General features: G+C 36.1%; 5 protein-coding genes across 5 annotated transcripts; 1 reads left to right on the top strand and 4 right to left on the bottom strand.

The window, feature by feature from the left end:
* Positions 1-2,318: 2,318 nt before the first annotated feature.
* On the bottom strand, positions 2,319-3,525 carry LOC106718827 (cuticle protein 7). The gene is made up of 2 exons (XM_014513015.2): positions 3,445-3,525; positions 2,319-3,104 (listed from the first exon to the last, which is right to left on the bottom strand). The coding sequence occupies exons 1-2, from the start codon at positions 3,451-3,453 to the stop codon at positions 2,484-2,486; spliced, it is 630 nt and encodes a 209-aa protein (XP_014368501.2). The 5' UTR covers positions 3,454-3,525; the 3' UTR covers positions 2,319-2,483.
* Positions 3,526-4,583: 1,058 nt separating this feature from the next.
* Positions 4,584-5,577, top strand: LOC106718829 (cuticle protein). The gene is made up of 2 exons (XM_045678194.1): positions 4,584-4,649; positions 4,861-5,577. Exons 1-2 carry the CDS (start codon positions 4,638-4,640, stop codon positions 5,512-5,514), a joined length of 666 nt encoding a protein of 221 aa, XP_045534150.1. The 5' UTR covers positions 4,584-4,637; the 3' UTR covers positions 5,515-5,577.
* Positions 5,578-7,429: 1,852 nt separating this feature from the next.
* LOC106718821 (cuticle protein 18.6-like) lies at positions 7,430-8,375 on the bottom strand. Its single transcript, XM_014513009.2, has 2 exons — positions 8,293-8,375; positions 7,430-8,184 (listed from the first exon to the last, which is right to left on the bottom strand). Exons 1-2 carry the CDS (start codon positions 8,302-8,304, stop codon positions 7,564-7,566), a joined length of 633 nt encoding a protein of 210 aa, XP_014368495.2. The 5' UTR covers positions 8,305-8,375; the 3' UTR covers positions 7,430-7,563.
* Positions 8,376-9,840: 1,465 nt separating this feature from the next.
* Positions 9,841-10,469, bottom strand: LOC106718823 (larval/pupal rigid cuticle protein 66-like). Its single transcript, XM_014513010.2, has 2 exons — positions 10,464-10,469; positions 9,841-10,214 (listed from the first exon to the last, which is right to left on the bottom strand). The coding sequence occupies exons 1-2, from the start codon at positions 10,467-10,469 to the stop codon at positions 9,894-9,896; spliced, it is 327 nt and encodes a 108-aa protein (XP_014368496.2). The 3' UTR covers positions 9,841-9,893.
* Positions 10,470-10,887: 418 nt separating this feature from the next.
* On the bottom strand, positions 10,888-12,467 carry LOC106718834. Its single transcript, XM_014513028.2, has 2 exons — positions 12,411-12,467; positions 10,888-11,548 (listed from the first exon to the last, which is right to left on the bottom strand). The coding sequence occupies exons 1-2, from the start codon at positions 12,420-12,422 to the stop codon at positions 11,060-11,062; spliced, it is 501 nt and encodes a 166-aa protein (XP_014368514.2). The 5' UTR covers positions 12,423-12,467; the 3' UTR covers positions 10,888-11,059.
* Between the last annotated feature and the right edge of the window lie 1,152 nt (positions 12,468-13,619).

The raw sequence follows: 13,619 nt of genomic DNA, 5'->3' as shown, positions 1-13,619 counted from the left end.
GTCATAATGTAATTAGATCTATATATTCAAATTTATAGACCCAGATTGAAATACCACTAGGCGTGGTTATTTTTAAATATACATTATAAGCAGATACATGTTGATTTTTTTAATGACTAAAAGCACTTGATCACGATCCAAATGTTAAGTGGTAATTCCATCGAAAAGTGTCCCGGAAATAATCCTGAAACCCTTAACAATATAAATTTATCAAGGACTATAGAAAATTAAATAAAAAGTTAATTCAAGGCGGTTCTCAAAATTATATTCATTATGGGGACACCCTGTATAAAATAATTCTGAAATATTAAATAATTCTAAATGCAATTACTTATGCGTTTGTTTTAAATTAAACCGCTTACATGAATTAAAGCGGTCGTAAATTAATAAACTTAGTTGTATGCAACTGATTTCAGTTTTCGAGTTTTAGTTAATACCAACCGGTTTATTAATTTACATTCAACTTACCTATTACTTAACTAACTTATAACTGGACTTAGTATGCATTTGTATTTTATTTTAGCTTATTGATAAGGGGCGACTGGGGTTAAGGAAAATTGAATACACTTTAGCATCTGCTTATCAGGGTTTACGTAAGCGCTGAAAGCAAAAATGTCCCTAATATTCGCAACACATTTTGAAGCTAAATTCAAAATCTACTAGTCTTCTAGTTATTTGAAAAAAATGGGACCCATCTGCAAGCACTTCCTTTCGATTAAAATATTTTATATGAAAATCGGACCACCAGGGGCGGAGCATCGCGGTAACACACATAAAAAAATACAGTCGAATTGATAACCTCCTTCTTTTTGAAGTCGGCTAAAAAGGAGATGAAAATAGTTTTTTTTTATAAGGTCCACTCCTCCACCAAATTCACTTCCCCTTTCTATAATTTCCATAAGTAATGATAAGTTTTTTTTATAAAACTACTAGCTGTCGCCCGCGACTCCGTCCGCGCGCAGTTAAAAAATGGGGGGGGGGGGGTATGAAAAATAGATGTTGGCCGATTCTCAGACCTACTGAATATGCTCACAAAATTTCATGAGAATCGGTCAAGCCGTTTCGGAGGAGTACGGTGACGAAAACTGTGACACGAGAATTTTATATATTAGATAATCCTGCTAGAAAATTGTTATTGCTTTTTGCTATGCTAAATCATGATACGGACATAAATCGATTAGCAATTAACCAAAGTAAATATAATTAAGTAAATACAAGTTTCATGCAAGTTATTAATAAATAAAAATTAATTTATTTCAAAGTCATGCATATCCTTATTATATTACGTAATAATATCCTTGTATTTAAGATCAAGGACACGGCAAAGTTCGTATGAATTTTTTGTTGAAGCACAAAACCAGTCATGCAGGAAATGTACTTACAGAAATTACTTATTTCAAAGCTGTCCGACCCATATTTAAGGCAAGTGCGCGGGCGCACATTATTATTAGCCAAATTGCTGTCCTATTGAACCGTTCTCTTAAATAACATACTAGCAAACTTAGATTAATATAAACGATAGATTAAATCATAAAATTAACAACAATTCGTTAATATTACTTAGATTGATTTCGAATTTTTAAAGACCATATCAATAGATTTTACGATTCCATTCTTCAGGTCCTATACGTCTTCAACAAAGGACACAAGCCTACCCCATGTGAGGAATGGCTGGACCTTAGTCAACCATTCCTATGGGAACCCTGGATAAATGTACATATGAAATTCAAAATAAAAAATAGCAAATTGTTATAAGGCTTTCAGATCCCGGATGTGAAGATTACTGTCCGGCTCGAACTATTGTTTATCGACTGCTTCACCTACGCCTTTTTTCCCCGTATATAACCAAAAAAATATATAATTAGAACCGTTTTGCTATATTTATTTATAACGTATCTTCAAAAAAGGATAAAGACAGATTATAAAATTATAGGTATATAAGATACTCCTGACTTTTTTTTTACATTTAGGCAACCTAAAATATTTTTTTATTAACTTGATAAATTAATGAATGCTGTACTACCTATACATAAATGGGAATTGTGTACAAATATATCGATTTGTGAAAGATTAGTGGTAAACAAGTAAAGCTGAAGAGGAGAAATTGCAACAGAGATAAAAATTTATGTGCAATAAATCACTAATCGGTGATTTGTAATGTTCCTATGAAAGACGACACAGTATCTGTTTAAATATCATTAGAAAATAATAGGCAGTGGTTAAATAAGTTGACAAGTATTAATTGTTAATAAAAATAATGTATACGAATGAATAATTTTATTTCGTAAATTTTTTACACAATTACAACATTCTATTTACAGGTATAAATCAGACAGTCTCTAAACAATCATTACTTAAGCCATTTAAATATCTTGAGTATTTTGTTCGCTAGTACCGAGTTATTTATCAAGTATGCTAGGTTCACGTTTTCTATTTCGTTATTACTAAAATCACAGCACAAAAAGATTTATTTAAGTTCATGTTTACCAACCCAAACGACCGTAACCGAGACCGTGGGCGCCGTAAGAACCGTAGGCGACAGCGCCATGGGCGTAAGGAGCAGCGATAGCTCCGTGGGCTAATGGAGCAGCGTATGCTCCGTAAGCGACGGGAGCAATTGCGGCATGAGCGATGGGAGCGGCGTGGGCAACAGAGCTGCTGTGTGCGGAGTAAGACACGGAGGCTGGGACAACTTGAGCGGCTACCGCGAGGGGAGCGGCGTGGGCACCATACGCTACGGGAGCGACTCGGGTGGCGTATGCCAGAGGAGCAGCGTGGGCAGCGTAAGCTACAGGAGCGACACGAGCAGCGTACGCCAGGGGAGCTGCGTGGGCAACGGGAGCGGCGTGGGCGATCAGAGCGGGCTCTCTACGCACGACGGCGTTGAAACCGGAGTGAGCGTTAGCGGCGTAGTCCACAGTGCGGCGGTGGCCGTCAGCTTCCAGCAGTGAGTACTGGCCCACTACACTGTCGCCGACGCGCGTCTCCTGCTGGCTCTTTACATCACCGGTATGTGGGTCCGCCACTCCGTACGAGAAGCTGGTGTAGTCACCATGACTGGCGCTGCCGTGCGCAGCCGCCACCAACAAAGCGAGAACTACAAACTGAAAAAAAAAAACAAATAAAATTTCTTGCTTTTATTAACATGCCTTCAATGAAACTCTCATAACATACTTTGTAGTACTACTAGTATTTAATTATTCTATTCTTTAACAGTTAATAGTAGCTATAACTGAAACTACACAGAAGACACTCGCCCAATAAAGACGGAGTTAAGAGTTTGGTTGGAGTTGAAAGCGTAAATTTTTGGTCTTTACTAAATTCCATTGATGCACCGCTTATTTTTCTATGGTAACATGATCTAGCAAATGACTAAATTTTTACAACTCTGTAATTTTTTTACCATGTCCAGGTCGCAATAAAAAAATGATATTAAGTAGATACCTTGAACATTTTGTATAGTATTTGTGTTGTCAACCTTTCGACTGATGCATGTGTAACAATGAATGGTCTTTATATAGTTGGTCAATTTACTGTTACGTATCACCGCCGTACGCAATCGGATTTGTAGCAGGAAACAGCCGACCTCACAAGGATACCCCCCACTATTCAATTATCGTTCGCAAACAAAGCAACGCTAGTAAAATTTTATCGCTCAGTTTGATCTAGTTTAGAATAAGAATGCAATTAAAAAAATAACTTTTGTAATATCCTTTAGTTTTATTAATATATTTGTAGGTCATGCGTCATGTGTTATATTTGCATAAATGTATATAAAATTATCACAGACTTTCTTAAATCCGGTCATTGGAATATTATAGTAAACCATCTCCTAGCACAAGTTTCGAGCTTATTTGGAATGGTAATAACAAATGTGGGCCAAATCTTTCTGTTACTTTGTATTTTACTTATAGACACAAATTGATATATTAAAATTAAACAACTTACGCACTGTCGAAAAGGCTGATTGATTTTTAATTTCCTACCAAAAAAGCTGTACTTTAGGAGGTCTTGCGAAGCTTTCAACTTTGTCATAATTTATTTAATATATTTAGAAAATATATATTTTTATACTTTTCTAACATATGGCGTTATAAATATTACAATAAACTTATGAAATAAAATCTTTAACAAAATATTTTATTTATAAAATACAATTTTTTAATATCGATAACATATCTAGAAATAAATTTAAATTGCTGTGCCAAAGTTTAAAATTAAAATAGTAATAGTGTTTTAATAAAATGTTTCCTTATGGAATTACTAATTGTCGCCCGCAGATTCGCAGATTTTGCATTTATAATATTAGTATGATATATTATGGATCTTTTTGATGACTTAAAATCAAAAGTAAAGGATATTTTATGAAAAGATAATAAAGACAAATAAAAAAAATGAACTTGCAAATGCAACCAGGTGAATTGATGTATAATGAACGTAAAGAGAAAATCCATTGTTTACTATACGAGTAGAAAGTAATCTTTAACGTACGCAAATTAAATAAGGCAATTAATCACATAACTTCCTTTAACGTACCCCCAAATTATGTTATTGAAACCTTTCGTGTGAATATAAAAAGAGAATAAAAACTTCAGGGTTACTCAGTAACTCACTGACGTTGTACCAAACAACATACAATGGCCGCTAAGGTAAAGTTCGCAGCTTGTGCAATGTGTTATTTCTTTTTTAACTAACATAACACCAGTACACATGAATTGGTTTTGGATTCGATTTCAAAATTACAGAACAAGTAGCGTTACGATTTTTTTGTCTATTTTTATAACCGCACATTAAATGATTAAATAACATTCTAGAGCACCAAAAATTTTTCAAATCAATGAGTTATTTTTTTTTTCACAGTTTGTCGTTCTCGCTTTGTTCGTTGCGGCTGCGCACGGCAGCGCCAGCCATGGTGACTACACCAGCTTCTCATACGGAGTGGCGGACCCGCACACCGGGGATGTGAAGAGCCAGCAGGAGACACGCGTCGGCGATAGCGTGGTGGGCCAATACTCACTGCTGGAGGCTGACGGCCACCGCCGCACTGTCGACTACGCCGCTAACGCTCACTCCGGTTTCAACGCTGTGGTGCGCAGAGAGCCTGCTCTGATTGCCCACTCCGCTCCCGTTGCCCACGCCGCTCCCCTGGCGTACGCTGCACGTGTCGCTCCTGTAGCGTACGGTGCCCATGCTGCTCCTCTGGCATACGCCGCCCGAGTCGCTCCCGTAGCGTACGCTGCCCACGCCGCTCCTCTCGCGGTAACCGCTCAAGTCGCCCCTGCCTCCGTGTCATACTCCGCGCACAGCAGCTCTGTTGCCCACGCCTCTCCTCTTGCGTATGCTTCCTATGGTGCTCACACCCCTCGTCTGGCGTATGCAGCCCCCATCGCCCGTGCTGTCGTCTCTCCTCTGGCTTACAGCACATACGCTGCTCCCCTGACCCACAGCGCCGTTGCCTACGGTGCTCCTGGTGCGTACTCCGCTTACGGACACGGCGCTCGTTTGGGCTGGTGAATATAGTATGAAATTATTCGGACCAAAGTTTAATATTGTTTAAGAAGTCAATAAATTAATTGAAGAAAATTTACTTTTGTTTTCCTTCGATATTAACCCGAAAAAACGAATTTAATTCGAAGCACATAAAACAGATTACATCAACTTACTGATACTACATACATCATTCACATTCTTACACATCTAGAATATCATCTCCAATACTGAAGTTCCTCATGTTTAATCCTTTTATTATCTTTTATTAATATATCCAATAAACACGAGATCATCTGAGGAATGGAACTGTGTTTTTATATCTTAAGTTATGCTAATTCAGATTTGCCTAGGCATCCGATCAGTGCTTTGAAAAAAAAAAGTCTCTCAACTCTTCCTCTAATTACTTACCTTTATTTTTGGTATACTTCTAATCTCATTTAATTTGTAATAGAAATATAAGATAGTTGCTATTAAATTTGTTGTGACCTTTACTACTTCGATATCGTTAACAGAACAATAAGGAAGGTAATAAGTTAGTTGGAATGACATGTGCGTGAGAATGTTACCTACGTCATTATCTCGATATGTATTAACACTGTTATAATGTTACATATATTAATAAAATATTCAATGAGTTGAATCAATTAATGTGTATTTACTACACACGTCAGTTATTGCTGTTATTCATGCAGAATAAATTCTCACGCTTTCAATACTTTATGACATAGAAATAAAATTATGACCGAGAGATCGTATTACCGATCATATTCTCTTTGAAGAAGTAAGAGAGCGATATGGTTTTGTACAAGTATCAATGACCGTTACATAAGGACAGGTATCTGCTTGGATATATTTGCTTCGTTCTTAAAAACAAAAGCGGCTTAAAAGCAGCTGTTACAACCAATTAATTCAATCTCTATTATTAGTTAGAATTTTCACCACCGCCACCAACCGCAACCATCAGCGCCAAAGTGGATAAAATCAAATAGGTACAAAATACCACTGCCCATGTATAAAGATCTGTGAAAAAGTATTTCAGCAATTGACAGTTCCATTATGAATTGCTAAAACGTTTCTCATATTTTCGATTAAATAAAAAAAATCATTTTAACATTTGTAAATGAAAAAATTAAAAAAAAATCTACTTTAAATGGACTTGACCTCATTACTTAATGTGAATATAATTTTTGGAATATGTAAAATGGTAACAAAATTATGGACCGTTGACTTTTACGCATGTGTAACGGGATAAAGTATGGTAAAGTGGCGTACCTACTCATTTATTATTTAATTTTGTTATGTTTTATATTTTTCCAACTACCTTTGACCTGAACAAAATATGAAAGCAAATTTTAAATAATATTTAATACAGAAATGTTATGGCCTATGAAATATACCACATCGTGTCGGTAGAAAACTTTAGGAATAACTTAGGTATATTGATCAGTTTTAAAAGAGCCTAGAAATTTTTATATACGGACATGCGAAATACCTTCTTTCTTCATTAAAATAATGTTATATAATAATTAATATTTTAGTATTAAATTGTGCGCTTTTGGCGTAGACGATAAAAAGTAACAGATCTCTTTTGTAAAACTAACTTTTTTTGCTTATTCATATTTAGGAAATTCGAAGAACTAAATGACGTTTGTACGTTTGTTCTTTTCTGTTTGTTGTTTTGAAAAAAGTCCATAATTTTTGCTACGCATTTTGAAGCTAAATTCAAAATCTACTAGTCGTCTAGTCATTTAAAAAAAAAATCAAAAAATGGGACCCATCTGCTAACACTACCTTTCGATTAAAATATTTTTTTATCAAAATCGGAGCACCAGGGCGGAGCTTCGCGGTAACACACATAAAAAAATACAGTCGAATTTATAACCTATCCTTCTTTTTGAAGTCGTCTAATAAAATGGGAGAGAGGAATAAAATAAATATATGTGTTAAACTTATTACAAGTTTATTCATAAATTTCAATCACAGTTGCACATCATTTACTCACATGTCGATAGAATAAATTACAAGTATATCCGTTGTTATATTATTATTGCCTAGTAGTTGTTTGATATGACCCTAATGACCGTAGCCGTAGCCAAGACCATGACCGGCGAGTCCGAGACCATGCGCGCCGAGACCGAGTCCGTGGGCACCGAGGCCAAGACCGTGGGCACCGAGGCCGAGACCGTGGGCACCGAGACCGAGACCATGCGCTCCGTAGGCGACGGCACCGTGAGCAAGGGGAGCGGCTACAACGGCTCCATGGGCAAGAGGAGTTCCATGGGCAACGGAAGTACTGTGAGCAGAGTATGATACAGCAGATGGGGCCAAATGAGCTCCGACAGCGAGGGGCGCAGCGTGGGCGGCATACGCCAGAGGAGCGGCTACAGCATGGGCGGCGTGAGTCAGAGGAGCGGCAACAACAGCGGGAGCGGCGTGGGCAACTAGGGCTGGGTCTCTGCGGACGACCGCGTTGAATCCAGAGTGAGGTCCGGCGGCGTAGTCTACGGTGCGGCGATGACCGTCAGACTCCAGCAGCGAGTACTGGCCCACCACGCTATCACCGATGCGAGTTTCGTGCTGGCTCTTGACATCACCGGTGTGGGGGTCCGCCACGCCGTAAGAGAAGCTTGTGTAGTCGGGGCCATGGATCGCGCTGCCCTGAGCGGCTGCCACCAACAAAGCTGCAACGACGAACTGAAAGATAAAACAAAAGTTACAGTATAATTTTAAAAAGTACTAGAGTATTTTATTCATTAACATGTTGGTGAGCTTATATTGATTGATTTTTGAAATTCAATTTACCTTAGCTGCCATTTTGGTAAGTATTACTTTGCTGCACAGTGAACTGTGAATGATCAATCTGGGTTAATGCTGGTCATTTTATACAAGTCCTGCACAATCATTGTGTGCTATTAATAGGAAGTAAAAGACAGTTGTCCGCTCTAGGTCACGCGGTATAGCTTTAGAGTTCAATTTCGTCGGTTAACTTTAACCAATATTAACAACGCGGAACTCGGCAGGACATTCTGACCACACCACTAGGTGTTATTTACCTCTGAGATTTTACGCAATTTACGAACAAAAAATGTAACTTAGAGTTGAACATACAATATTACTAGTAGATGACAAATAGCTGCAAAAAACGACGAATATTTTTTTGTAAAACAATTAACATATTAAAACTAGTACTTGCGTGAAACGAATCAAAATCGTTTTAAAAATATTTACGTAACAAGTTTCATCCGATTCCTCTAGCTGCAAGCAAGCATTTCTGATTCAGATCTTAGAAATCCCGAAGCTTTCGCTTTTTATATAAAGCTTTAATACCTATCCCATTTATTGTTCACACACATTATTCCGTTTCGTAATAAAGAGTAAGAATTGAATACATGTTATCTATTAAGTTGTAAGATGATCGAAACAACTATACTACTTCTTTTGTAGGTATCGCTGGATATATTTACATCATGTGAATGTTTAAATGAACTGACCTGCAAATGTGATCTTAGTCTCTCCGAGTTAAATAAAATTCATTTTACAAAGATATTACTAGGATTTAAATAAATTTTTCAGTGAAACGGGGAATGAAGTAAGATTACTTTCGTAACATTAATTGCCAAAAAAATAATGAAGTCATAAAATTAAAAGTTAAAAATATTATATCTTGTTTTTACTCCAATCAATCTTAACCTCCCTATAATATTGAATGCATTGTTCGGTGACCTTGTAAGTTAGTAACATTCCCAACTGATATTGTACTTGGACGTAATTAAATAGTTAAGACATTTGAAATATGCGAAGGTAATACTAACCTTTTGTGGAATTTCACATTCTCTGTATTGATTTGATTTAGGAACTTGACCAAAAAATTATAAGATCTTATTGTGATGAAAATGGTAAAATTATTTTTATAAATTCAAAATAACTTTTCTTGGTTATTCCGAAAAAAATGTTATCTTATTTTATAGATAACTAGCTTGTTGATGATTTCATCCGCGCGGAATTAAAAAAAAACTTCGTAAATAGCCTATGTGTTCTTCCAGACTATGATCTACATATGGGTCAAATAAACATCTATCCATCCATCCATCTAAACATTCGAAATCATAATATTAGTAAGATTTGACGAATAGAACGAAAATTAATGTGAGGAAAAAAAAATTAAGAAAGAATTATTGACATAATTGGATACCTGATTGTAACACAGCGGTTTCTCTAAGAGTAATAAACCGGTGTTTTGATACATTCTTAAGAATTTCATGAATTTCTACAGCTTTATATTTACCACGCATTAATATAATAGCTTCGTAAAATTATTATAACGAATATGAACATGACGATTGGTGCTTATTTTATTTACAAATCATTTATTTACAAATTCACTGCCGTAGTGGTGTTTTAATTCAAAGAAGGCGGTTGTATGCGTATGGTGCGATACCAAAGCCGGGGTATGCAGCCCAGTTTGCATAGCCGTATGGGATGCTAGCAATCAGAGCCGGGTCCTTCCTCACAGCAGCATTAAAACCTTCAGATCCAGCAGCGTAGTCGACAGTTCTACGGGAACCGTCAGGTTCGAGCAGGGAGTACTGGCCCTGAACATTATCACCAGCACGACTCTCAATCTGGCTCTTGAAGTCACCAGTATAAGGGTCGGCGACGCCGTAGGAGAAACTGGAGAAGTCGACAGCGTTTGCCACAGCCACAAGAACGAACAATATTAAAAACTGGAAAGGAAAATGAGACTTGTTATTTTAGATTTAAATTACTATGTTTTAAAATTATTACCAAAGCAACAAGCTTTAACAATAAGCCAAGAATCTCCAGTTCTATCGGGAAAGACTAACTTCTTTAGGAATTGAGGTAATGTTTGTTCTGTGAAGAGATATGTCACAGATTCAGTTTTTCTTCGTCTTATGTTTGTTCACTTTGTATTCTGGTGTTATTAAATGAAATCAAAAATGCAAATATTTTACCTTCATTGTCTCGGAGATTTGATTTTTCAGTGTCACTACAATGGTGAATCTTTAGACTATGATGACCGGCACAAAACTACAGGGCATTTATATAACTTGTAGACTGTTCCAGTTTCACTTCTTAACCTGTTTTCTTATTAAAAAAATCAGGAAGTATCTAAAAGTCAAGTACATCAGGACGATGCACTAAGTAATGTCTCAGTGTATTGTAATCTCATTGTATTTATATTTTATTTTACAATACCTTGTTTATTATACACGATAAACATGAATCTTGTTGGAGATACGAAGTAGCACTTATTTACTTACTTCATTAATCAAAATTATAATTTCACTATCTCCATAAAATTATGATACAACGCGAGGAAAAAATATCCGTAAAATAAAAGATGCGAGAGAAGAAAAAAAAACTTTTTACGTGCAGATTTATTCCATAAAACAGCAAACTGTATCTTTTTGTGACATGAAAACAGTGTAAGTAGTAAAAAAACATACAAATTTTGATCAGACTTCAAGACATTTGATTAGTGATTAATATTCCGAAATTCTAACAGCATTAGTATAGGTAAATTGTTTTACTCGTTGTCGCTCGTTGATTATATCCAAGATTTATGGCCATGCGAGTAGGTCTGGTGGTAGACGGATGTTTGTGTGATGGTTACAGGAGTTGGACTTGCTTGTTGGATGCTGGGAATTGGCCATGGTTGGTTTATTTGCGACACTTGGTTGCTTGAACGTCTGGCTTCTTCGTTGATATTTTCCACATATCTGTCACTACCTACATTGCTTTGTCTCCTATCGTTATTAAGGTATGCGTTGTATCCTGCGTCATCAGACCTGTATTCACCAGCTCTCGGAATGTTATCTGGTTGACGGAGAGAGTACTGTCCTAATCCAGTTTCTCCTCGGCGAGTTTCTTGTAGATTATCTCGACCATTGAAATTTCCAGGCTGACCATTGTTAGCGTTGTAATCAAAATTGTTGTTTTGCACTTGGTCTTGATACTGGAGAGGGTACAATGGTGATGGTGCTTGATGTAATACCATACATGTCGCAGACACAACCAGGCAATATAGAATTGCAATCTGTTAAAGAAAAAAAAGAATCAGTGTCCAACCTACTCGTAAGTACAAATACGGTCTATTTGAATGATTTTCCAAATGAGGTAGTTGCGAGTTTGTAAAACCAATTACGAAACTGAATAAACATCTTGGTCTTCCACAGGGTACTCTGTAGGTACTGTGTTAATCCGAAACAAAATTTTCGTGTCTAAGTAAATGCTTAAAGAATTCATCATCAGATTAGTGATCTGATGATGTCCGTCCCCACTGAGGGGCTCGGAGCCTACCCCAAGTTAGGGGTGACTAGGCCATAGTCAACCACGCTGGCCAAGTGCGGGTTGGTTGACTTCACACATATCATTGAATTTCTTCTCAGATATGTGCAGGTTGCATCACGATGTTTTCCTTCACCGTAAGAACGTCGGATAAATGTACATATGTAAATCGAGAATCGAAAAACACATTGGTACATGACGGGATTCGAACCCAGGACCTGCAGATTGCAAGTCAAGTGCTTAACCCCTGAGCTACCGACGCTCTCCTAAAGAATTCAATACTATCTAATGCTGGTTAATTGTACCTTTTACTATAGTTCACGGCTGTTTGTTACAAAATGTTATTAACCTAAATTACAAGACTCAACGTAATCGATTGAATCGAATACCATAAGGTCAAAATTGGACTGAATAAGAATTGTTGGATACTTGTATTTAAAATTATGACATCGTTAAATTAATATACTTCGATGACGAGATCAATTATTGAAAACAAATGAGTATTCATATACAGAGCAGTTGGGATTGGAACCAATGTAAATTTAAATTTGAAGCACCCTTATGTAACTTTGGAATAAAGATTTTGTTAATTTTAATTTCTATTTCCTTACCTTCGAAATCATTTTGATATTATCTTATTACTGAATGATGTTTCTTCTTAACACAATTGATGTATGATAATTTGACAAACTAATCTCAATATTTATACCAGATTTAATGTAAGACAATACTTTATTTCGCAATAGATATAGAATTTCTGAATGAATTGGAGCGTTATAGTGATAAATTGTTCAATATCTAACCGTCTCGGATTCCTCCGCAACTGAATCGTAATGTCACATGTAATTACCAGGCGAGAATTCTAGAACGTTCGAATGTTCTGAAAACCATTTGAACAATTTTCTTATTACATTCCGGATAACGATTTTTCGTTTTTTTTATGGTTAAAAGAGACATCGTAGCATGTTGCGGTATTCAGTCTTAACCGATCATATTGTATTGTTTTAATACAGTCTGGATCTTCGGTTTTAGTCACCGTTATGGTGTTTACATAATTGTCACAGAATTTATACGTAGCTTTAACCGAAATCGGTTATTAGTAGAAACACATAATATATTATTAAACATATAAACCTTCGCGTACATACGTACGAAACTAGTATTCGATTTTATTCTATTTATATCTCGTAATGTACTTATTTATTCTTATAAGTTGGTTGTGGTTGTTGGTTGGTGTTGACCCAAAAATAATAAATCGTTAAAAAATCTAAAGTACAGTTTACTAATTACTAATGCACCGAGCGTGATATATCTATAGTAATTCCACACACGAACGATAATTACGAGGCGGAGTTAACCAAAACTAAAATGTACGCTGAGCTTATGACTTAATGACGTCATCTGCCTGCATCTTAAAATAGTTCGACCGTGGCAATGAACTTAGAACGACGTTATTGTAGCATTACGGCCTTGAAACACCCAAAAACTTACGATCTCACAAAGAGAGAAACACAAGTTGAATTGAACTCTATTCCAAAAGTTTAAGGTTTGAAATTGTTTGTACATTCGTGAGAAAATTATACATACTTAAAGTTGCTATTTTAAGATAATTTAAAATAGTTTAACACAAGTCATAAGAGATTCATAGTGAATCATAGATTTTATCTTAATCTACGAATACGGAATAAGTTTATGTTCAAAGTTTGAGGTAATGTTCAAAATTTATGTAATCGTAACGTCAAAGATATTAAACTTTTATAAAAAAACAGCTAAATTTAGAAACACAAAAATGTTTCATTATGGCTGGAATTTAGCTGAAA

Source organism: Papilio machaon, chromosome 1 (assembly GCF_912999745.1).
Source record: "Papilio machaon chromosome 1, ilPapMach1.1, whole genome shotgun sequence".
NCBI classification, from domain to species: domain Eukaryota; kingdom Metazoa; phylum Arthropoda; class Insecta; order Lepidoptera; family Papilionidae; genus Papilio; species Papilio machaon.
Note: the sequence above shows the minus strand (reverse complement) of the source record. Positions and strands in the feature narration are given on the sequence as shown.